This window comes from Rhipicephalus microplus, chromosome 2 (genome assembly GCF_043290135.1).
Source record: "Rhipicephalus microplus isolate Deutch F79 chromosome 2, USDA_Rmic, whole genome shotgun sequence".
Lineage (NCBI taxonomy): Eukaryota > Metazoa > Arthropoda > Arachnida > Ixodida > Ixodidae > Rhipicephalus > Rhipicephalus microplus.
In genome coordinates this window covers 36,210,261-36,236,634 of record NC_134701.1, presented here as the reverse complement: position 1 = coordinate 36,236,634, position 26,374 = coordinate 36,210,261, and the positions used below count along the sequence as shown (strand labels likewise).

At 45.6% G+C, this 26,374-nt stretch overlaps 1 protein-coding gene across 8 annotated transcripts in view; it reads left to right on the top strand.

Moving 5' to 3' along the window:
• Window positions 1-26,374, top strand: part of LOC119169139 (uncharacterized) — a 748,171-nt gene that overhangs the window by 605,723 nt on the left and 116,074 nt on the right. For all 8 annotated transcript variants that reach the window (XM_075883059.1, XM_075883033.1, XM_075883044.1 and 5 more), the window contains one exon: window positions 8,416-8,515. In XM_075883059.1, coding sequence (XP_075739174.1) covers window positions 8,416-8,515 — 100 coding nt within the window. The remainder of the gene's footprint in view (window positions 1-8,415; window positions 8,516-26,374) is intronic.

Genomic DNA, 26,374 nt, shown 5'->3' with positions numbered 1-26,374 from the left:
GAGGAAAATGGCCGAGTCAGGGCGCGCTGCTTCCTCAACTCGTTGAAACTTTGACATAAAGTCACAAGTTCTGCAACAGTGGCAAGATTGCGCGCCAGGAGCATCTGAAATGCACCGTAATTTATCCCTATGAGGATGCGTTGAATCTTCTCCGTCTCTGTCAAGGCGGTGTTCACACGGTTGCAGAGACTAAAAATGTCTTCGATGTAACTGGTGAACGATTCAGATGGCTTCTGTGCGCGAGTCCGCAAGCGTTGTTCGGCTCTGGACTTACGGACAGGGGGTCGGCCAAAAACGTCAGCAAACGACGTTTTGAAGATGGATCACGTCGTAAGGTCGTTTTTGTGGTTGTTATATCACATTTCGGCCACGTCAGTGAGGTAAAAGATGACGTTAGTCAACTTGTCCGTGTCATCCCACTTGTTGTTTGCGCTCACCAGTTCGTAGTTAGCGAACCAGTCTTTCACGTCGGTCTCATCAGCTCCGCTAAAGACCTTGGGCTCTCGCAAACGAAGAACGCCGGGGTTGCTGGAGGATGGAGTGGAAGAGCCAGGTTGCGCGTTGTTGGTGGCCATGATGGGAGGTAGCGTTCGGTTGCGCAGCTCCAGGTTTAGGCAACCGCGAATGGCAGCACCCAAGTTTAGGCGACGGGGAATGTCAGCACCCTCCACCAATTGAAAAGGGGTTTATTGGCAACTGTTACGACGGTGGCCCTACGATGAAAACACAATTGGGAAAGAGCAACGGTCAAACAGATACCGGCGATGATCAGCACGAGCCGAGCGAGAAAAGCCCAGCAACCAGTACTCGAGCGGTGGCGATATTGCTTGCCAACGATGCATTTTCTTCTACACACACTAGACTTTTCACTAGAGCATGTGTGGGTTTGTGGCAAAAATAATGCCGTGATAGGTTTTGTGTGCCTCTTGTATGGGTTCCGTCCTATGTACAGCTGACATGGAAGCCTAGCTAACCTTCCAGCCGCACACAGTCATACTGTCCACGATTAATGTCCCCCTTCTGTAGCTTGAGTCATCGCAGCTACACGGGTTCGGGTGAATAAGGCAACAGGCTAAATTAACAAAACAACACTGTATTACTACGTTAACAATAATGTGTAAATGTAGCAATAACGTGTAAATCTCGCATAGAGGGACTACAGCTCTAGGCAGATAACAAAGGGTAGATGTGTACGCCTTGATCGTTGATGTCCTTGGCTCGCAGGGAGTTTTGAGGGTCGTCCTCCCTGCTTGGTCGCCGGTTCCAGAGAGCGCCCGGCCGTCAACAAGCTCGTTTTCTCTACTGTTTGGTTTCCCTCTCTCTGACGTGAGTTTGTTCCTTCGCTGAGATAGGAGAAACCTTTTTTGTGAGCCCGGGAAAAGGAAATCACGTGCGCCGGTTGAGGGGTGCCCCATTTTTTCGCAAGAGGCTTCATTGACTCGTTTCTCGAAGGGCCAGACATGTCCTCACAGCTAGGATGCCACGTTGCCGTAAAAGAGAAAGGGTGGCTGGGCGCACGTGCTTCCCCACAGCCTATATGACAATTTGTAGTTTTGAAGGAATGAAAACCAGAGTTGTGTGATTAGCAAAGTTCTGGGTGTGAATTAAATTCAAATATTGCAAGTCTGAGTGCAAATCGAATTGAATACTTTTTATTGCGATAGCAATTATATGTACACACTCGGCTGGATTTCATCATTAGGGTCATGCACCGTATAAGTATACGTATCTATATATATGAAAACATTATATATATGAAACAAAGAAAAATATTTAAAAAAAAAAGACTCCAGCGCGCCAAATCGAATGTGGCATCTTTGCGAGGTGATTGCGAGGTATTAATTACTGAGCCACCGAAAGGTATCTCCTTCAACGTTCAAACTATTTATATTTACTACCAGAGTCCTTCGATGCTCCCGCTAGCGGCGCCACCAGTCGTAAGGGGGCCACAAGCCACCGCCAGTGCTGGTATTATATGCGCACCATTTCTCACGTTTTGACGTGATTATGTGCATGCTGTTCTTCCTGTTACCTTTTATTAAACGTCACTGAACGCTGCAATGCCATTAGGTCAGTATAAATGTGATCCAGTGTCGACGACGAATGAAAGCTGTTTACCTAAGAAGCTTCGCGTAGTTTGCTTGGGAGTGCGGACCAACCTTATGAATAGCAGCGCGTTTAAAGTGTTTTAATACCGCACGATAACGTATTGTGTTAAGAATTACCTCACAGCCCAGTTATATGCGTACTTACGATGCCTTAAAGCGGTACCTCGTTGCTCGCCAGTGTTTAAAGACGATGCTCATGCTCCGAGCTCCCGATGCAAGATGCGAGCAGCTACTGCTGGATCTGCTCGATAATGTGTTCGCGCCTGTTCAAAGGGCGATTCTGTTTATGCGGTGGTAGTAAAGCTTTCTATTTTAGCAGTGTCACAAATATGGGGAGAAAAGTGAACAAAATGAAACATGACTAGGTAAGACAGGGGCTATCGCATTTGGTTTATATCTGGCTCGTCTCTCACGCACTCTACCCAAGTAATCGAATGAAGGGAATGGTCGAGCTAGATGTTTTAGATGCGGAGCATCTAATACTCGAGGCTTGTAGTGCGGCGCCGTCCGCAAGCTTCCTCCTCCTTCTTCCACCATCTGTGCATCCCTTCCTCCTCTACACACCGCGCGCGCTTCACTCCTCCACCATCTGTGCACCCTTCCTCCTCTACACACCGCGTGCGCTTCTCCTCTTCACGAACATTCGCTAGCTGTATAATGTAGCGCGCATGCGCCGTCACGCTTCGAGAACATCGGCAGCTAACGCGCGCGCATGCGCCGTCGCGCTTCAAGAACATCGGCAGCTGACGCGCGTGCATGCGCCGTTGCGCTTCTCCCCCTTCTCGAACATTCGACAGCTGACAGTGCATGCGCCGTCGCGCTGTATATATACTCAAGGTCGGTGCTCGCTCGCTCAGTTGCCGCTCGTCGGTTGCTTCACCGAGACGTGGAACGCCAATAACGTCGACGTTGCGGGGTACGCTTCGGTCGCGCGCACGCACGGGTTCCAACGACCTGCGGGCGGTGTGGGAATTTACGTCAAGCGTGACGTCGACAACGACGACGACTACTTCATTGACCTCCGACTACAGCCCGGCGTTCAACAACGCGCCAACGACGAGCACTGCGTTGCTACCGTCTGTGGCGTCGACGTCATGACGATGTACCTCGCCCCAAACCTCTCTCGTGCCGCCGTACAAAAGTACGTCGATGAGGCCGTGCAAGAGAACAGAAAACAACAACCGCAACATCGACCGTTCATGCTAGTTGGCGACTTCAACGTCGACGTCATCAAGGACGATTGGATAGTCAAATACATGGCGTCGCGACACTCGCTGGAACGCGCAACGCACGACGACTGCAAACACCACCAGCCGACCACCATTCGGGGAACCTGCATCGACCACGTCTTTGCAAATTTCGACCTACGACCGCTGCAACCCGATCCACTCACTCTTCACTTTACCGACCAAAAAGCCATCGTGCTCAAAGTTCGTCGCAATAAATAAGCACCGCCCTTTCGCATACGTGTCGTACGTGTTCACTCATTTAACACCCCTCCTACAACCACGTTAACCAATTTAGCCAGCGACCCAAGTAAGTCGCAATTTAACACCCCATTTCACAACCACGTTAACCAATTTAGCCATCGACCCAAGTAAGTCGCACTTTAACACCCCGTTAACCAATTATATGCTCCGCGTCCTCCTCAGTGTTCCCCCGAGGGAAGCTGCGGGCAATTTTTTATTCTAGACCTTTCAATTGAGTCTGCACCCAAATGCGCAGTTGTTCTGGACACACGTTTGTGAGCGCCGATCGCTTTCTTGACGCGGGTACTTTCGATGTCGCGGTTATAGCAGCTCCGCGCTTTTGCGACCGCTCGCTTCGGTATTAAGGGTGCTTCTTGAATAGGCACGAGTTTAACTTGCCTAACATTTGATTGATCCCTTTTTTAGACACAATTTAGTTGAGACACCCGTATCTTGACATTTCCTTATGTTTACTGCTTAGAGCAGCATTAATTACCGGTCGACAACCCACGATTTCTTCGGGAAGAGAAGTACAGCAGCCTAATCTGGAAGTTCCTTTCGATGCTAGTGCTAGCTGCTCGGCAACTTTTGCCACACTACCTAGGTACCATATCATACTTTTTTTTATGCTTGGGGGAGGGGGTTATGATTTAAAGCATACAATGAAACTGAAATTTAGTACTAATGATACGCCGCTTAGTATTTAGGTGTGTACCTATGAATGGAAGCTTCCCATCAGGTGCATTTAATGAGGAGCAAGTTCTCAATGAGGAGCGATTTCTCCCGAAGTTCGGCGCTACTGGGGAAACAGAAGAGCGGTGCCTTTTCCTTGTTGCTCCTGTATCCGGAGCTGCAGCCCGTCACACAGCACGTCTTAGGTATTGCTCCTTCCAATTTTCATGCCGTCGACTTTGAAAAGGGAGCACTGGCCCTTGAAGTTCTCGTGACGCTGATGCAGCAACTTTGTTTAAAGGAATACCGCGAGCTGCCTTTACACAACGCCTTCGAGCTGCCGCCTCTGCCAATGCATTCTGCCGGGCAATGGCCAGGCGCAACGGAGCGATGGCCCCCTATCCCAGCTTGCGCCACGTAGCGGCCGCTCTTGGCAGCATATCAAGCTCTCCCATAGAGTGATGGAGAAGTTTCGCGACCAGAACGGCAATAAATGACTCTGCTACTACTTACTGCTGTTGGCGGGCATTTCGGGGGAAACTATCGTGTTTTCAGCATTATCAGCAAGATGGCGCAATGAGCACACGGCAGCTAAGGCCCCTGTATTTTTCAAAGGTAGCGCAAACTCCCTTCTCCGCGCCGTTTCCTCCTCACCCGCCACTCTCAGCCGCCATGAAGGAGCGACTCACGCGGAGCGCGCCGCCGGACGGTTTCGTTTTGTCGCGCGGCGCGTTGAAGTAAGGCCCCTAGGGGCTTTACGTTGAAAAGTTAATATGAGTGCTCTTAGAGCTCAAGTTTGTACAGGAACAACAGAGCCCTACTGAAATTCGGGACATGCATGCGTGCTTCCATAATGGGACGTGTGTAAACGATTCCTCCATAAAATACCACAAACGTTTAGTGGGATGAAGGTAGATTTTATTGAGTGCACAAATAAAATGCGGGAAGCATCGAATGATCACGAACGCTGCAAAACATTCCAGTAGAGCGGCGACAGGGCGAAACAATTTCGCTATCAAATCAGATAGCCTCTGATTTGATGCTTCTGATCAGAGATAGCCTCTGATTTGATGCATGATGCAATTCATGCTTAGAGCTGCCAGGAGGCAGCTGTAAGCATGAATTATAAATACAGAGGCTAGAGGCGTGAACATTTGCCATCACAATGCAGTTAACTCACAAAATGGGCTGCCCACTGGTTCAGGGTCGCGGTCTATTGACGTTGCTGTGTTGTCCGAGGAGGCAGCTGTAAGCATGAATTGCGTAAGTACACAGTCTAAAGGTGCGAACATTTGTCATCACAGCGCAGTCAACTCACAAAATAAACTGCCCACTGGTTCAGCGTCCGGGGCCCTCCCCACTGACGTTTCTGGCTCATCCAAGGATACAGCTGTAAGCAAGAGTTGAGCAAGTACAGTGTAGGGGTGGGGATGTTTGCTGCCACAGTAAGACAGAATGGGATGCCGAATTAATCAGGTTCACAGGTCATAAAGATAAATGCAGCAACTATGCTATCTGCCAGTGATCCAAACACACTGTATTGTCATATAAACCCCAAAACATAATCGCATTCACAACACAAGAGAGGAATAGAAACTACAAAGGGGCCTCACCAGGAACCGTTTCATTCCCCCTTTTGCGGGGTGGCTTGCGCTCTTTCGGAATAGGCCGATGCGCAAATATAGAAGGAACCGCATTTGGCTTGAGTTTCTAAATCCCAGTTTGTGCCAGAATTGCTGGCTCATACTGATCCATCGTGAAGTGTTTCTGAAAAATACCGACATCCTCTATCGCATTTTTGCAGTTTGGCTGATGTGATATTGCCGAAGCAAAATATTTTGCTTTTTACGTTAAAAATGCAAACAGCCACAAAAGCGAGATGATTTTCTTGCATTTAGTAGGTGCCTTTCTCTTTGTTAATCGAAAGTGTACAACTTCGCAAGTATGTTCGAAATTTGAACGAAAGTATCTATGGATTTCACAAATAAACAACTATACAACATTATATTTACCATACACTCTCTTATATTAGCTGTACACACATGCACAAAATTCGGTCATGGAAGTGCGCGAACGTGAAATAAATATGAAAGAATACAAACTGAGAACATAATAAACCACAATAAACGCCGAAATTTTGCCTACAGGTAATCAAAGTTCGAGCGAAAAAAAAAAAGGAAAAACGATCAAAGATGTGGTTGATCTCTGGAGAAGCATAATTGCTTCCGCTGCAAATGGTTCCATTTAGAAAGCGAAACGGAAATGCCAAACATTCAACAGTAATTATGTTGTGGCCGTATTCGAATATTCGAGCAAGCTAAAAAGGATTGAGCTGTCATCGTGGTTGAAATCCTGCGAGAAAGCGTCGACGGAAACTTCAAGCTGCTTTTGTTTAACATGAACCTGAACCAAGGATGAGCTTTATCTGAAAGCCTTCCGGAGGCATGTCTACGCGAGGAAGTTCTGTAGTGAGTGCTTACCTCGCAAAGCCTCCCTCGGTGACAATCGAAGTTTTTACTGCCGATGCGATGCAGCCATACCGCTCTCTGCTCCTCATTATTTTTCCCTCGTGGAACCACAAAAAGCTTGTCACCTTTTGCAATGCTGCTGGAGCAGCCAACGGCACAGCAGGTCGGCATTGCGCTGCATCCGAGGCCGCCTTGCTAAAGGCAATACACGTGGGAGCGAGATGCAGTGCGCTCACTCATGGCGTCGCTGCCCGGCGAAGCCGAGGGGTCAACAGGGTTCATTGGTCACGTGTCGCGCCTGGTCCAATAGGGTAGCAGAAACGCACGCCGGAGTGAGGAGAGACGTAGAGGACGGGGAGGAAATTCTCCTCCGCTTTTTGTACAACGGTTTGCGCTACCTTTGAAAAATACAGGGGCCTTAACGGCAGCTCTCATTTCTCACACGAACTTTGGCCTGCGGAGAGGAGGGGAGTGGACGATTCCTTGCGCGCCCTTATATCCTGGTGGGGAGAATCATATGTCTTGGCTGGCGTCAGGCTTGCACTGGAATGATTCTGTTGTAGTTACGGGGAGCACAAAGGTCACTGCAATGGTTGTGCGCGCAGCCTTCGTTTGCGAAAAAAGTGCGCTTTTCAGACACAGCAAACTAACAACTGAGACGCTTATTCGCGTTCATTTGTACCTGTGAGTACATTTCATGCGTCATTTGTGCGTGAGAAACGCGGGCCTTGTTTCGATCTGCTTGCCATTCTGCACGTGGCCTTCCAATTTATTGCTATCGCGTTCATTGTTTCGCTTTTGCGGGAAAGCTGTGACTCTTTGCATATTTCTCAAATATACTTTTTTTTGACACTTTGAAGCAGAATTGCAGAAAAAAATTTTGAGGAGGATCTCTAAGCATATTCTCATCAGATAGCAACATGAAAGTGTTCCTTTTGGCTGGGTTGATGAAGCGAAGGCAGGTTGGTGTTTCATATTGTACTTACGTACAGGATTAGGTGCACAACAAAGTGTTCCTGACAACACTTTAGATGTGAAAGGCAAAAATGCTATTGCCTCAGCATCTCCTCCTCTTATGACTTTTGTGGTAGCTCGAATGATGTGGTGGACAAGCATGCACTCTCTTCAAGCCCAGAGTTCCAAACGTGCCTTGTGGACGTCAATATGTAAGAACATTTGAGATTTAGAATACTAAAAATTTTCTATGTTTGGCTGTGTTTGTCCTCAGGGCATTCAGATAGCTTGATTAGTAAAACTCCGGTGCGAATCTAAGAAAACAGCAAATACTATTCTGAAAATATTCAAAATTTAGAATATTTATATATCCTGAATGAAAACTCCTTTCTAGATTTTACAAACTTCCCGATTTAACGGTATAATTGAGGATGGTGAGATTCCATTAAATCAAGTTTTAACATATATGTATAAGTGGGATGAATTTAGTCACAAAGTGAGACATGTTATCATAAAAAAAAAAATCCTCGTTTCGCTGCTGTTTCTTGGTCCTTAAAAAGGTGTGACAGGCCATTGAAGTTTCTCGAATATCATTGTATTTTTTTCCTTAAAACTTGTACGAACCCTACCTGTAGATGTGCAGCCCTTGGCCAACTAGAGAAAAGAAGTCGGGTGCTCTTGCTACTGCGTGTGTATGCTGAAGCCAGAACAGATTCTGCAAAAGCGCTCTTTCTTTTCATGCAGGCCTGGTGCCCGTATCAGCTTTTGTAAGGAGCCCTGTCCGGCAGATGGCGTTGTCTCCTCACTGGAATGGCCTCTTTGTTGTTGGGGAAGAGTCCGCTGTGTGAGTTACTTTGCATGCTAAATATCTTTACATGGCTCATTGTTCTAACATGAATGTAGGAGGGAACCGTAGCAAAATTTGTAAAACCTCCCAGGTGAAAATTTTCTGCTGCTTGGCTACTGGTTCCAGCAGTGCTAGTTCATTAGCACATTCCCAACAGGTGATGAAAGCAGCAGCTTATGAAACCAGCAGTTGATGGAACCAGTCGCTGTTAGTTCCAGCGCAGTGTTGCGAGCAGTCGGCCAAACTGGAACTCGCCAACATAGAGCACACCTCGAAGCAACAAGCTGTAATAAGCTGAGCTTGAGCTGCATATTGTCAGCCTCAATTTCATTGCAGCTCAAAGCAGTTGAAATCCATGTCATATTTATGACTGGAAGTGAGTCCCTTTACAGCTGAACAATAGTCACATTTGGTTTTGGTAATACTTTGAGTTGGAGTGGTACCAATGTGCAGATTTTGTTTCCTTCAACAGCATGTAGTTTTAAAGGTGCGGCTGTTTCAAAAGTCCGCTAAGTACACACAATTATCGATCCAAAGCAATAATGATGATACTTTATTAAAAAACCTGTTGTACACAAAATACATAATTTGCCAGCTTAGGCTTGCGCTCGATGTATTGAATTGTTCCGAATGAAAATCCGCAGGGGCCTTGATCTACATTACAGGTGTCTGTATTGTCAAAGGCAACCCAGTGATACAGGCAATCTATTACAAAATAAAAGATTTCGTGACTCAATTTCGCAACTATCAATTTAAAAAAAATTGGCTCAGTATCGGCATGTAATCTGCAAATGTCATCGAAAGACGATAGTCTTGCGTGTGGAGAAAGTGAACAAAACAATTATTTGATGTTCTGATGGTATTCCGGAGGCGCTGCGCTAGAGTGCCCCGAGCGTACAACGGAGGCGAACGAGCGCATTAAGTCATGTCACACGTGAGACATGAGCGTCATCTGGCACTTCTTTTTGGAAAACAAAGTGCGTGGCCCTGAGAGGGGCGTGCACGCCCATCTCAGAGGTGATAAGGTGTAGAACGCAAGGTGACGAGTAGGTGCCATCACCGTGTCGTCGTAGCAAAGCGTTGGAAACACTCTCTTCTTCGTGCAAGCGTTACATGGTTAGCGCAGCGTGATAAGTGCTACGGTCCTTAAAATTGCACATGTATGCCTTTCCTAGTAAAAGACGAACATGCAGAATATATATGTGTTGTTAAGGTGCCTCAGATTTGCGCAATAATTGCTTTTTAATTGACAATCACTTACGTATGAACACTGATCCTTGAGAAACATTGGTGGGTGCTGCGAATGGGGTCGGCCGTTCAGGGTATCGGCTGGTGCTATTTAGAGTACCCGGTTTGTGGTAACGGCGGACAGACAAATGTACATACAGACAGACATATAGACAGATCAAAGTTTTTGCGTGGAAGGTCCCCAAGAAAGACTATTGTCTCTAAAAGTGCACTCAGCGCCCATTTGCGGGAAGCAGTGCGCTCGAGGACATACATATCAAGCAAATTAACTTTTGCATCTCTACAACGTCATTATTTCACCGAGCAAACTAGAATTAAGCACTGTGTTTATACTACTTCATTACACGGAGACTAAGGAACATGGCTTACACCAACCGGCATGCATCGTGGATTCATTAACATCGCGTACATTATGTATAATTATAGTGAGCTTAATAAAGCACAGAAACATTTGGGATGTGCACGGTTTACTTATATTTGAAATAAATAATGCAACTTACCTGTATTGAATATTGAGGGCTGAAAAAACGGTAGATCTCGATCTGCACTCACGAAATCAAGACACTGCATAGCACAGTACCAAAAAAAGCTCATATAGGCTGATATTCTTTTGTTACAATTTCCACAGATGAAACTGACCCAAAATGAAATAAACTATTTCATGTTAATGTCACGCAGATTCCAGAGGAAACTTTCTACTAACACACCGAAGTTCAAAACACACAGATGCAACTGATTAAGTGACAAGTCATGACAAGTTCGACCAGAACACAACATGTGTTGTACTAAACTATAGCGCTAAGACGTCATGATAATTTATACGTTATATTAGACTACTATTTATTTTGCTGTTACCTGTAAATAAGTGATACAGCTTTTTTATCGAGCAGTATTTGTATTATTAAGTAGATTACTATTCAGCATTAGTTTGAAAAATCGTCAAGAATAAATACGCAACTAACGCTACTCGGGAGTTAACGTGAATGACGGCAAATTCAATGCTTTGCAATGCTGGGCACCGTACGAGAAGTGACAATGCGACATTCTTTATGGCCGTGTTAGTCTCTCTAGCAGCGTCATAGCAGACGAGAGCAAGCTAGCAAAGTTCACTGTCGTCCGATCGTGGCCGTGATTGCTGAATATTCTGAACAAAAGTGTTCTTTCCGGGGGGAATCAACCGCATAATTGTTTGCTCAGTATGACCAAACCTAAATTGTACGTCTAAATTAGAAAAATTTGTGTGCCAACAGGGTACTGGATCCAGTGTTCTGCTTATTCAAGGTTCTTAAAGCTCGAATAAAAGTGTGTTTTTTTGCAGCGATGTATATATTTTAGCACTTAGACATACATACGGAGCGCTTGAGATCAAGATAAAACGTGCACAATGTACAACAGGTGGCAATTATTCTAAATCGTCTTCAGTAATGAGTGGCATTCATTTCTATAGTGCAGAAAAAGTAAATAAATAAAGACATGGCTACACGATAGAGAAAGACGGCTGTCCCATATTTTTCGCTCTATTGCAGAAGTTAATGCCAGCTATCACAACCAACTAGCCTGCTCTATCACCTTGGCGGATTTAATTATGAGTGCACGCGATGCTATGTTGTCACTGGTGCATTCTCTGCCAGAACTGGGTCAAGCCAACTGAAAACCAGCAAGTTACCTACTGGTTCCAGCAGCATCTCAGGAGAGCACTAGTAACCTGCTGGAACCAGCACAGAATACCAGTAAGCACTCTGTTAGGACCAGTACAGTCAACAGGCAACCCGTTTATGGATACTTCAACAATTTATGGATACTTCAATGTCGATTTTACATACACTATTATTATGTAGTGTTATGTATAAATATCAGGCATTTTGTGTGCTTTTTGGGAGCCATAGTTTGTCTAAACTAAAGGTATTACAAAGTCATTAAGCTCATTAGAATGACCTGGAATGAGTGCAAAATGCAAGAAAACAAGAATTAATGTTCTAAACTTATTTGAACTGAACTAATGGTAGGTTGAATGTTTCCTGTGGAGTCTATCTCAAGCAGGGATTTTTCTAGCACTCTGAACTCATTCCAGGACATGCTGATACGCTCATTAATTTTTTGAAAATTCTCGCACAAGCACACAGGGACACAGAAGAGAACACAAATGGGTGCAATCTAACAACTGGTTTATTTCTCGAAAAACATTCACTTCATAATCCTCGGATCTGCGCTCTGTGGTCACCAAAAAACAGAGGCCTATCTCATAGACAAGTAAAAGTCTGTTAGCCACCCTTGGTAGCCTTACTAGCAAAAGAAATTTTGCTCTTGTCTGTTATTCAATTAACTTGTTATCGTTGTTTGTGATATGTACGCAGTGCATTTGTTTTTTGGTGATCAGACAGCACAAATCTAAGTTGTACAAAGTGAATGTTTTTCGAAAAATAAACCACTTGTTAGAACGCCCGTTTGTGTTCTCTTGTGTGTTGTGTGCTTGTGCAAAAATTTTCAGAATGTATGTGTTCCAATTAGGCCGAATTGCAGTTTTGCTTCATTTACTTTGTCACTCATTCAGTTTAGGTCAAGTATGGCTTCCGAAATGTCCCATGAAATTTAAAAACTACATATTGCACTGAAGAAAAAATGCATATTAGAAATCAACAAGCAGATGTACATAAACTCGGTGAGTTTCATTAAGTTTGATAAAGAACTAAAAAGATTTAGCCAGTGTCCCCTGTCCCCCCCTTAAGGGACCCTGAAATGGTTTTTTGAAGTTTTGTCAGCATTTAAGCTAAAGCATTACAAAAAAAAATCTTAATAAGAGACGACAAACCATGAAAGCCTCAAATGTTACTCACAAAATAGAGCTAGTGGAGCTTTCGAAGTTAATCAATAGGCGTAGGGTAGCTGACGTCAGAAGGTATAACATGGAGGAAATTGAGCAGACTGTAAAAAGCAGCATAAGCCTAAAAGCTGCAAAGGCAAACTTGTGCACGGGCAAAAATGGGATGTATTCATTAAGGAAGAAGGAAGGCAATGACATAACCAATATGGATAGGATAGTCGAGGTGGCGGAGGAGTTCTACAGAAAGCTGTACCGAAGTCAAAACAACCAGCATGATATTGTGAGAAACAATAATTGTCCAGAGGAATTCGACATCTTAGCAGTAAAGACAGGTGAAGTAAGGAAATCTCTAGAAGGAATCTAAAGAGGCAAAGTCGCTGGCGAAGGTAAGGTAACAACGGACCTCATAAAAAATGGCAGAGAATTTGTGTTAGAAAAACTGGCCACCTTACATACTGCCAGCTACTTCTAGTAGTGGGTCGTATGCCAAGATGAAGGCTCACACCACAGAGAAGAAAGAAGTGCGTGTAACTCCCCCACGCTCTGGAAAACAAGCCCAACCGACGCGCTTGGTTAGAGCCCTGTGGATCAGACGTCAATAAACCTTCTCTACACCCCCTGGAGCGACGTGACAATTGGTGGGGGTGCTGGGTAGCCGCTCACGGATGTTTCAGACCCCTCCTGGAAGCGGCACCACAAGCCCAATCACGTTCATCGGACAAGCCGCAGAATCAGGGGATTGCCACCCGAAGCTGACCCTAGACTTCACACCAGTAGGATGAGTATGTCCGTTCAAACCATTTTAACAGGTACGGAAAACCCCCCGGTGACTCGGTACACCCTCGAAAGTCCACAGGTTCCGACACCGTTTCATGGCACCGAGCTCGAAGACGTCGAGGACTGGTTGGTCGACTGCTTCGAACGACTGGAACGACGCGGCCAAACTACGGCGTGTGTACTTCTATTTGGAGGATGGGGCACGTACCTGGTACATGAATCACGAGGAACAGATGACATCGTGGCCCGAATTCCGCCGCCTGCTGTTGGATACTTACAGAAGTGCTGATCGCCACGAACGAGCGGAGCGAGCGATCCAGGTCTGCATCCAGATGCCCAATGAAACTGTCATGACCTATGTGGAAGATATGGTGCGCCTGTCCCGACGGGCTGATCCGAGTATGATAAAAGAAAAGAAGTTGCGTCACCTGATGCGGGGAGTTAAGGAGCAGCTTTTCGCAGGCTTTGTACGGAGCCCTCCGACCACAGTCGCCGAGTTTTCGTCCGAAGCCGTCACGATGGAAAAGATGCTTCAGCATCGATCCACCCTGTATGAGCGGCAAGTGAACACGTCCACTGCTCAAGCTCTCACGACTATTGGGAGCAACACCGAGTATCTGCACGACCTTATCCGCTCTATAGTACGCGAAGAGCTGCAAAAGGCTGCCACACCACCACTACCTACGGTGAGTTACATTGCAAGCATCGTCAAGGACGAGCTGCATCATGCCCTTCGTGACCCTGTGAGTCTGGATAACACCACACCCGCCCCGGCTGACTACCACCGTGCGACCTATGCAAAAGCCTTGAAGCGCCCAACTTCTTCTTCCCCGCTGTTTGTTCAGGCACCTCCTATGGTTTCACTTCAATCGGCGCAGCCTCTACGGTACTACCAGAACACACGCACGCCCCCACCCCTCGTTTACGCCAGCCCTGTGCATCTTGCGGAACAACCAGCACACGACCTTCACGACAGACGCGCTTCGCCTTGGAAATCTGATGTTTGGCGCACTTCTGATCGCCGACCTCTGTGCTTACACTGCGGTGAAGTGGACCATTTGTACCGCCAGTGTCCATACTGGCACCTCGGGCTGCGCGGCTTTTCAGTATATTCAGCGCCTCCTCGGTATGCCCAGCGACCCCGGGACATTGAGGACTATCTGGCTCAACAGCGCATGCCACCGCCTTCTGGATGGCAGTCGCGCTCACCGTCGCCGAGGCGCTTTTTATCTTCGCTACAGCGCCATGCTGGCACACGGTCCCTCAGTCCCCGCCGGGAAAACTAACGCAAGCGACCTTGGAGGCGAGGTCGCTGGCAGGCGACGGGCTGAAGACCTCCGATCGACGTTAACAGTAAAGAGTGTACATTCGACTGAGTGATATGTGCGGCATTCTCTGGATATACCCGTGCTGGATATACCCGTGCGCGCAGTAAACTGCTTCAGTTTGCTAGGGAACGGAATTGTCCTTTCAAACTAAATGTCGACAAACTTCGTATCGATAATACTACATATATCTATGACACTTGTTCTGACACCATAGTAACCGCTAGATAGCTAGTTGCCGTTGTATGCACTGCTAATGTTCAGCAGCCGTCTACTTCATGTTCTCCTTCACTTTCAGTATCATTTACTAATATTTGCAGTTTGTTACGGAAACGTGTCTTGCTTGATTCATATCTCGAGGACAGTAAATCAGATATTCTATTGCTAACCGAGACTTGGCTTCACGCTGACGTATGCGACACTGAGCTATATCATGCTTCAAATCAGTACTCCATTTATCGCCATGACCGGGCACATAAAAGGGGTGGCGGCATGCTGTTAGCCATCAAACAAACTATATCTTCTTTCCTTGTCGATACTGACACTCCCCTTGATATAGTCTGGGTCGCCTGTCCTATCTTAGCTGGAAAATTATTGATGGGCGTATGCTATCGCCCTCCGTCCTCTGACAGTCTTTTCGTGTCTGAGCTTCACAGAAGTATTTCCAGGGCTCTTGACCTGTTTCCCACCAGAAAAATTTACTTATTCGGTGATTTTAATTTTCCTGATATTAATTGGTCTCGCACGTCTTCTTCGAACAGTACGTCAAGCGAATTCATTGAACTATGTCTTGACTTTAATTTCACCCAGCTTGTCTCAGAGCCCACTCGCGATACTAATATTTTAGATCTTATTCTGACAACAGAGCCACATACCATAGGGACAATTGTGCAATTAGATGGTTTTAGCGATCACAACCTTCTACAGTTTTCAATTAATATTCCACTAAAATTTTCGGGCATTCAGCGCAAAGTAATCAGGGATTATAGAAAGGCAAATTACGATCTAATGAACTCTGAACTTGATGTCTTCCTACACAATACATTTCTTCCCTCATTCACCAACAGGTCTGTTCAGGATAACTGGAATTCCTTTAGAAACATTATAGCGCTCCTCATAGATAAATATGTTCCACTAATAACAATCTCTAATGACAAATCCAACTCATGGTTTAATAAATTGCTTAGATCGCTCAGAAATAAAAAAAAAAGGTTATATGCTTCAGCTAAAAGGTTGTCATCTTCTAAGTCATGGTCTATGTATAAAGACTGTTTAAAAACTTACTGTCTTGCGATTAGAGAAGCGAAAAAGAAATTTATTTTCGCTGACCTGTCTTCACTTTTACTGACTAACCCTAAAAAGTTTTGGCGTGCCATTTCGCCTGACCGCGGCAGTGACATTGTTACATTACATAACGCCGATAATGTTCCTGTCTCTGCATCTGAGTGTGCTTCAACCTTCAATTTGTTTCTTTGCTCGGTTTTTACTAATGAAGACTTTTCTTCGGTTCCCTGTGTCCCCGATCGTGAGTACTGCTTCATGTCTCCTATCATTGTTACTGTTGAAGGCATATCTAAACTTATACACGGTCTAAAGCTGTCTACATCGTGTGGTGTTGACAATATTAATTCCAAGGTACTTAAAAACACATCCGCTTTCTCCAGTCAAATTTTATGCCACATTTTTCAACAGTCTTTCTCTTCTGGTCAACTTCCCACTGACTGGAAGATAGCAAGTATTATTCCGATATTCAAGGATGGTAACAAACACACACCCGGTAACTACCGCCCCATTTCGCTAACATGTATCTGTTGCAAGCTGCTGGAACACATCATCACCTCTCATATATACAGCCATCTTGAGTCAAATAACTTCTTCTTTCTAAATCAGCATGGTTTTCGGAAAGCGTTATCTTGTGATACTCAGCTATTAGAATTTACGTCTGATTTACATAACGGCATGAATAGTAATAAAATTGTTGACTGCATCTTTTTAGACTATGCGAAAGCATTTGACAGAGTTGCCCATTGTCGCCTAATAGCTAAGCTGTCTGCACTTGAACTCGACTCATCAACATTATCTTGGCTTAGAAATTTTTTGTCCAATCGACAGCAGTTTACATTTGTCAATAACTTCAGCTCGTCTACTTCATTTGTTTCATCAGGTGTGCCCCAGGGCAGTGTATTAGGCCCTCTTTTTTTTCTGATTTGTATTAATGATTTGCCTTGTAACATTTCTTCCTCAATTCGTCTTTTCGCAGATGACTGCGTAGTGTACAGAACTATTAACTCTGAAGAAGACCACGTACATTTACAAAAGGACCTCGACTTAATAAATCAGTGGTGTGACCGTTGGCAAATGACGCTTAACACATCTAAGTGCTGCGTACTTTCTTTCCGTAGGAAATCAGTTTTTAACTTTTCTTACTCTATCTGTTCAGCTGTAATTCCCCGTTCATCTACATACAAATACCTTGGTGTCCATCTTTGTACTAATCTTGACTGGTGTACTCACATCGACAACATATGCGCGAAGGCAAACAGAACTCTGGGATTCTTGCGCCGGAATCTGCATCATTCCCCGTCTACCATTCGGCAGCAGGCCTACCAAACGTTTGTACGTCCTCAGCTGGAATACGCTTCATCGATCTGATCTCCGCATCAACAATACCTAATAGATAAACTGGAATCCATCCAAAATCGTGCAGCCCGCTTCATCACTTCAATGTATAATTGCCACTTCAGCATCACCCAAATCAAACGCGATATTGCCCTTACAAACTTGGATTCTTGCCGCTCTGTCACCCGTCTATGCCTCCTCCATACGTACTACTACAACTCGTGGACCAGTTGTCTATCGCTTGACATTCCTTCGCGTACATCTAGTCGACTTCATAATCATCTCAGTTTCAGACGCGTCTTCGGCAACACAAAGTCATTCAATAATTCTGCATTGCCACGCGCCATCGCAGTTTGGAATAGCCTTCCGGATGAAATTGTTTCTTTGAGAGATCCGGCCAAATTTCGTGAACTACTGCAACTTTATATGTTCTCTTGATTTTGTATAAAGATTCTTTTTTTTTATTTTGTGTTTTGCTGCATTTGCTTATAGTGTTTGTTCTTCTCCCTTTCATTGTACAATTTTCTTTGTTTTCTTCGATATATTTCTTTTTATGCTTTTAGGTATTGTGATTTTTCTGTAACCCCCCCTACTCAGTGCTCCTCTGGGGCCTGTAGGGTAACATGAATAAATAAATGATGGACGGCTATGCAGTAGGTGCTTTAGTTGATACCGGGGCTGTCTATTCGATACTAAGCGGGAAAATGACCAGACTACTAAAGAAGGTAATCACGCCCTGGCATGGCTCTGTGATTCGAACGGCTGGTGGCCACACCGTCTCTCCGCATGGAACCTGCACGAGTAGAGTTCGGGTCTGCGGTTATACTTTTGTAGCAAGTTTCCTTGTGCTCCGTGAATGTTCAGGCGACGTTATTCTTGGTGTTGACTTCCTGCAGGAGTATGGAGCTGTCATTGATCTTCAAGAGAATTGCATCACCTTCTCAGCCGACTGAGCAATCGACAAGCAGGACGACCAACAATGTACCGACGTTCTTCGTGTTTCTGCTGAAAGTATAACGCTTCTTCCAAGAGCCAGTGTTATAGTCGACGTCACATGCTGTAGATTGCGAAACGGTGAAGCGATTGCAGAAAGTAATTTTGAACACCTGCTGACTCAAGGTGTTTGTGTGGCTAGGAGTATCATACAGCTACGTGATGGCCGATCTCAACTGCTCGTTACAAATTTCAGCAACGAACACAGACAACTTTTCTATGACACTTCGTTAGCGTTTGCAGATGAATTAGAAACCGTTCCCATCTGCTTCTCGTCAGACGCAGTGGAGGCCGCCGATACGTCTCTAAAGAATATCGATAATAATTCTAACCTCACACCAGAAAACCAGACAGCACTGCGAAAACTCTTGCTTAAATTCAAGTCATGCTTCGCTGCTTCCTCTGAAATACGCCAGACTTCGATCACTAGGCACAGAATCATCACTTACGACGACGCCCGCCCAGTACACCAACAGCCTTACCGCGTGTCAGTGAAGAAACGAGAAGCCATTCGTACGCAAGTTCAAGAAATGCTTGACGACGGCATCATCGAGCCTTCCAACAGTGCGTGGTCCTCTCCAGTCGTCCTAGTCAAGAAGAAAGACGGAACGCTACGTTTTTGCGTCGATTACCGGAAGCTGAACAGCGTGACTAAAAAGGACGTGTACCCGCTGCCACACATCGACAACTCGTTAGACAGATTACGCCGCGCCCACTGTTTTTCCACTTTGGATTTAAAAAGCGGGTACTGGCAGATTGAGGTTGACGAGCAAGACCGCGAGAAAACGGCCTTTGTGACCCCTGATGGCCTCTATGAATTTCGAGTCCTTCCTTTTGGTTTGTGCTCAGCGCCCACAACCTTCCAGCGAATGATGGGCACTGTGCTTACTGGTCTGAAGTGGCAAACTTGTCTCGTATACCTTGATGATGTTGTCGTTTTTTCTGAAACCTTCCAGCAACATCTTCACCGCCTCAGGAGTGTGCTACAGGCTATTCGATCAGCTTGATCTTACATTCAAACCGCAGAAGTGTCACTTTGCTTATGAAGAGCTCAAATTCCTTGGCCATGTAGTCAACACGAAAGGAGTTTGACTCGACCCCGACAAACTTGCCGCTGTAGCCGCGTTTCCGCATCCTACAGACAAAAAGGCTGTTCGGCGCTTTCTGGGCTTGTGCGCCTACTATCGACGATTTATTAGAGGATTTTCGAAGATAGCGGAACCCTTGACTCGCCTTACACGCGACAGCACACCGTTTGTATGGGCTACCGAGCAACAGGCTGCTTTTGCCGAGCTACGACAGCGGATGCAGTCAGCCCCTGTTCTTGCGCATTTTGACGATGATGCTGACACAGAGGTGCACACTTCCGCCAGTTACATCGGCCTCGGAGCAGAGCTCGTCCAGCATCAACATTGCAAAGAACGAGTCATAGCCTATGCCAGCCGCTCATTGTCCCGTATCGAGGTGAATTACACGACCACAGAGAAAGAGTGTCTCGCAGTAGTGTGGGCGATCACCAAGTTTCACCCGTACCTCTATGGTCGACCATTTAAAGTGGTGACGGACTACCATGCCCTCTGCTGGTTGGAAAACATACGTGATCCCTCTGGACGACTGGCCCGATGGAGCTTGCGTCTACAAGAATTTGATGTGACTATCGTATATAAGTCTGGACGGAAGCATGAAGACGCTGATACGCTGTCGCGTGCACCCATACCTTTACTCAATCAAGAAGAAGAGGACGATGACGGTTTCCTGGGCGCCCTTAGCTCATCTGACTTGAGCAGACGCCAGCGAGAGGATGAAGAGATTCGATTGCTCATCGACTATCTGGAGGGTCATAGCGCCGTTATACCTCGCCATCTATCTCACGTCGTGACGTCTTTCTGCTTCCGAGATAATGTCCTCTACAAAAAAAAAAAAAACGCCCGTTCTACGAGCCGCGCTTACCTCCTCGTCGTTCCGAAGGACATGCGGGATGAAGTCTTCTCCGCGTGTCATGACGAGCCCAGATCTGGTCATCTAGGTTACTCGCGAAGGCTTGCCAGAGCAAGTGAGGCATACTACTGGCCCGGACTTTCGGCAACCGTGAAGCAGTACGCCAAAAGCTGTCGTGAATGCCAGCGTCGAAAGTCGCCACCAAGCAAGCCGGCTGGATTACTTCAGCCAATTGATCCACCCCACAAGCCATTTGATCAAGTCGGCATGGACATTCTCGGCCCATTTCCTTTATCGTCCGACGGCAACAAATGGGTCATTGTTGCAACTGACTATTTGACCCGGTATGCTGAGACACAGGCGATACACAAGCCATGGCTTCTGAGGTAGCACAGTGCTTCTTGTGCTACATTGTTCTGCGCCACGGTGCTCCATCTACAGTCATAACCGACAGAGGAACAGCGTTCACTGCATTGCTTATTTATGAAGTTTTTCGACCAAGTAACACAAGGCATCGAACGACGACTGCTTACCATCTGCAGAGCAACGGCTTAACCGAGCGACTAAATAAGACAGTCACAAACATGATCTTCATGTACATCAACCTCCAACACAAAACAGGGGATCGCATTTTGCCTTATGTGACGTTCACTTATAACACCGCCGTTCAAGAAACAACCCGATTTACACCGTTCCGCCTTCTCTATGGCCGCGAAATTCAGACGATGCTGAATGCGATGCTTCCTTGTGAAGACGCCGATCAATTAACAATTGACGCAGAAGGATTTGCAGAGCGTGCAGAGGAAACTCGCCAGCTCGCCCGGCTACACATTGGTCAGCAGCAACAGGTCGATGCACGACGTTACAATATGCGTTACAATGACGTATCTTACAGTCCGGGAGACCAAGTTTGAGTTTGGACCCCTGTTTGACCCCGTGGCTTCTCCGAAAAGTTGGTCAGCAGATACTTCGGTCCGTATAAAGTATTACGCCGGGTGAGCGACGTAAACTACGAAGTGGTTCCGGACGCTTCGTCATCACGATGGGTACAACGAAAACAACCGACCTCTGACATAGTTCACATGGTGCGCATGAACCCTTATTTTGCGCGTTCCTAAAAGACCACTTTTTCTGTGTTTTTTTTATTTGTGCTCCGACAATTGCCTCATCATTGATGAACTTATCTCGTCTAACATTTGATTATTGGTGCCCTTTTTCATTGTTTAAGCTACTTTGTTTTTTTTTTAAATAACTTTACAGCATCAGGACGATGCTCTTTATTATTTTATTTTTTTTGTTGAGGAGGAATATTTCCACCTACTTCTAGTAGTGGGTCGTATGCCAAGGTGAAGGCTCACACAATAGAGAAGAAAGAAGTGTGCGGGGCTCCCCCACGCTCTGAAAAACAAGCCCAACCGACGCGCTTGGTTCAGACTGTGGGCGCTGTGGATCAGATGTCAATAAACCCTGTCTACACCCCCTGGAGCGACGTGACAATAGAAGTATCTTTTGACGGGAAGGGTACCATAATCTTGGAAGAACGTCAGCATCATATTAATCCCTAAGGAAGGGGATGTCAAGGACTTGAATAATTAGAGGCGGATCAGCTTACTCTGTCCGTTTTCTGTAAACTATTTACAAAAATAATAGCTTATATAATTAGGGTGACATTAGAGTTCAATCAACCAAAGGACCAAGCAAGATTTCATACAGGCTACTCTATATTTGTGATGCTATGATGACGTGGAGATGTGGCCTGGCTCATATGCCATGTTTATTTCAAAGCACTTCTGTCTCATCGGCTTCTCCAACCATGGCTTCATATGTCACATGATTCTCCCTCCCCCCGAAAGAAGGCATGAGTTATAAGCTAGAAAAATTAAACAAGTAGAGGTTGAAAAGTCGCAAATGTCAAAATGCACAATTGATTCCATGGCCCAGTGTAGTTCCGTAAACTCTAAAAGACTTCACGGGAGAGTGCAGCAGTTTGATAAATGCTGAAGTTCTGGTGGGCGAGGCTTACTGTTTCGTTCTGGAAAACACAAGTACACCTTGAATGTCGAAACCTCTGATGACACTACTTACATTCTTGCGAGGAATAAGCATGGTGTGAAAGCCCTGGAGCACCAGCAGCATGGTTTGCGTAGGCGTCGTGCTCTTTGTCTTGATTGGTACACATGCAGTGCCACCCGTTTGCGTGTTTGCTGACCAAAGCTGATGCAGGGGTTTCTGTATCCTTGCGGAATACAGGGCGTGGTATTCTGTCATCTTCGTCGCTTTGCACACTGTTGTCTCAATAGCTTTGAACGTAGGCTGAGTCTTAATCTCTTCTGGAGAAGACTTGTGGGTTGTTCCCTTTTGTGAAAATGCCTTGAATTGGAATTTGATGGCTTGTTTTTCTTGGGCAAAATGTCTTTAATTTGTCCTCGCTTTCCTTGACCCAATCGTAGATGCCCATTTTTAATCCTTGAGCGTTCTTCCAAAGATGTTTCCGTTTGTCGTCGTCCTTGTTGATGTAGCCGTTGGAGTCTCTGTCGTTCTTGGACTTACTTTTGCTGACGTTGATGGTGTTGCTGCAGAAAGAGCTTAGGTGGCAGCCCTTTTTTACCATAGCACTGATTTTCTGGGCAAGTTGATGTGGCGTCCAGTAGGCAGATGGTAGTCTGTGGGCTGTTGTGCTTCATTTCGAGTAAAAAAGGTTGTGCGCTAGAATTTTATTGGAAGGCTTCGGAGGCTCTTGCGATGCCATGCTTAATAGACACTTCTGGCTCTCGGCAAAGGGTGAAATTTGATGCTTCCGAGTCTTCTGTTCGCACTATCAGGTGGCTTGACACAGGACGGCGACACCGCGATAACCATAGTTTGGTCAGATTTTACTTGGCAATGTCTGCCTGTCTGCACAAGTAAGGAGCTGAGCTTTACTGGCGCGTGAATATGCACAGAAAGCTCAGGGCTTGGCTGAGTATCTTCCAGATTCCGCTGCTCTATCTTGACCATAGTGGGCATGTGAGATCTTGCGAGGTGAGCATTGTTAGCAACTAAAGAGCCAAGCAACAGAAAACCAGGTGGTGGTCTAAGTGTGTGAGACGGAGAGTACAGTGAACAAGGTGGTTCCCTAACATCAGTGCTACAGTGCAGTAATGACGTAAGGGTTGGTTTTCAGGCAGCTGCAAAACGCGATGGAAGGTAATTTGTCTGCAAAACGCGGTGGTAATTTGTATTGTCATAATGGGAATGGCCGACTACATCTGGGTGTTGCAATGCGTGAAGACTGTTGCAGTTTTTGGCAACTTAGTTCCATTGCGTTCAACTAGCGAGTTGAGTTGTAAGCGAGTATTCATCGTAATCTTTAAATGGAACGATCATTTCCTTTTAATCTTTTCCTATGATTCGTTGTTTTGAAATATATGCGTGAGGTACAATTTGAAAGCCTCACTGGAGATGTAGTCAGTGAAGTTAGTGATCATCTCCCGCTACAACCTTGATGCAGTGGTATCATGGAGCTCGAACAGGTGGAACCAGTGTTGTATGTGTCCTTGTCCTAAGATATGTTTTGGTTGTTTGTGTATCATCAGGGCGTGTTGTTGAAAACGTTGTTGATTATGTGCGGTGGATGAAGTGGCAGGCATGTCTTCGTCCTGTTGACTTGTGTGACGCTATGATGACTGGGAGACGTGGCCTGGCTCATACGCCCTGTTTATTTCAAAGCACTTCTTCCTCATCGGCTTCTACTACCAGCCACTGCATTCCTATGTCACAGGATTCCCCTCCCCCAAAGAGTGCGTGCGTTACAATTAACAAAACAACAAAAAGCATAGTGTAAAGGAAAGAATGTCAAAATGTGCAGTACTTCGATTTCAGAAGAGAGTTTTTTAACTTATACAAAATCTTCACAGCAGAGGGCAGCAGTGCGCTCATATCTAGGGGAGCTCTGGTGGACAAGGCTGGCTGTTGCACCCTGAATAGCATAACCCCTCCCTGCACATCTGCACTGATGATGACAAGACTTGAGGTCTTGTGAGGAACAAACAAGGCTGGGAATCTTTGTAGCATTGGATTGACGAATGTCTTTGGCATCAGATCCTGTGTCGTTGGGGCAACAGAAGCTTTGCTTCTAGTCGGCGTGCGTGAGAACCAAGGCTGATGGGACGATGTCTATTTTTCTGCGTTGTACACGTGGTATCTTCATGTCCCTTTCGTAACTTTCTGTGGCGTTCTCTCAGTTTGTTGGATCATAGACACGGCCTTCAGAACTGGTGCAAAAACTTTTGTCGACGTTGCTTTCTACGAAGATGGCTTAGGCATTGACTTTATCTTTGCTCCTTTAATTGGTGTTGTCTCTGAGGACCTTTAGGCCGCAAGTGTACTCGTGATCAGGTTTCACTTGGTCGCTGTTCTTGTTCGAGTAATCGTTGTAGTGCCTAGGGTTTGTGGAGTTGTCTTTGTTGAAATTGGTCGTTTTGTTGCAAAAGTTGGTCAGAAGGACGTCTTTCAGGAACATGAGTCTGCTTTTGTTTGCAGGATGATGTAATCAGTAGATAGTTCATAGTCAATACTCTACTGCAGGGCTTGTCTTGTGATGAAAGCGCATGTTAGACTGATAAGAAAGCTCTCCAGATGGTTCTGAGTCATCATTCATTGTGAATTGTTCTGTCAGTTGACAATGTGCCAGTGTTGGTGGATTCGCCCCGCCGCGGTGGTCGAGTGGCTAAGGTACTGGGCTACTGACCCGCATGTCGCGGGTTCGAATCCCGGCTGCGGTGGCTACATTTTCGATGGAGGCGGAAATGTTGTAGGCCCGTGTGCTCAGATTTGGGTGTACGTTAAAGAACCCCAGGTGGTCCAAATTTCTGGAGCCCTCCACTACGGCGTCTCTCATAATCATATAATGGTTTTGGGACGTTAAACCCCACATATCAATAAATCAGTGTTGCTGGATTCGAAACTTCTGCAGTGCTTCGACTCGCATGAGTGATATCACTTGATGATTAGAGCGCAGTAGACATGGCTGGAGGTGGTCCTGATGGCATATGTTTTTATGTTTGCAGGGTAATTGAGCTAACAACTTCTGTCGAAAGACTCTGGTCTAGAACATTAGGGTGTGGGCTGGTTTGTGACGATTCACCAGCTCGTCACACGTAAATGTCGTCACACATCCGAATTCGTGTGGGCCCGAAGCATCAAGTGATTCAGGTGGTTCACAAATACCTGGTGTGTTATGGTGGAGTTAACACGTTGAAAATACAGATTTCACTGCCCATGGGAAAGCCGGCCGTACGTTCTGTCTTTTGGCAAGATGGTCTCTATTTTTTTTTTGGTATACAAAAGCTTTATTTATTTATTTATTTATTTATTTATTTATTTATTTATTGTACCCTCAGGGCCAGAGGCATTGAAGAGGGGAGTGGGTTTACAAAAAATGGATTCAGAAGGTGAGTAAAGGGGAGTACAGGATTCAACGTTTACTGAATGATCAATTTTAGCTGATAACAAAGTTAGGACACAAAAGCAGAACAAAAGAGATCTAGTGTACATATTTTAAATAATCTTAGTATACAATTCTAGCTACAAAACACATCAGAGCACGCAAGAACATAAATAAAAAACGAAAAAGGCACACGTCATAAGTAACCTCAGTTTACAATGTTTGTTAGTGCAGCGCGAAACAGCTGATAATCAGTAATCGCAGCAGTCGCTCCAGGAAGCTGGTTCTAGTCTTTGCTGGTGCGTGGGACAAAAGATTCTGAACACGTTCTTGTTTGGCATATCGGTATACCAACTTTGTACGCATGATCGATGCGAGAGGACACGTAGGACGGTGAAAGAAAAAGATTAGCACGAAGGTGGGGGCTGTTATGGAAGATTTTATGAAAAAGGCACAGGCGAAAAAACTTACGACGAGAAGAAAGGGAAGTCAGCTGCAACGAGTTTTTCATAGCTGTAACGCTTGCTGTTCGATCGTAATCGTGTAAGATAAACCGGGCAGAGTTATTTTGGACCAGTTCGAGAGATTTGATCAGATAAACCATGCTGGGATCCCAAAATGAAGCAACATATTTAAATTTACTTCTAACCAAGTTCTTATACATCAGTAGTTTTAGAGAGGCAGGTGAAGAAGAAAAATTGCGACGAAGA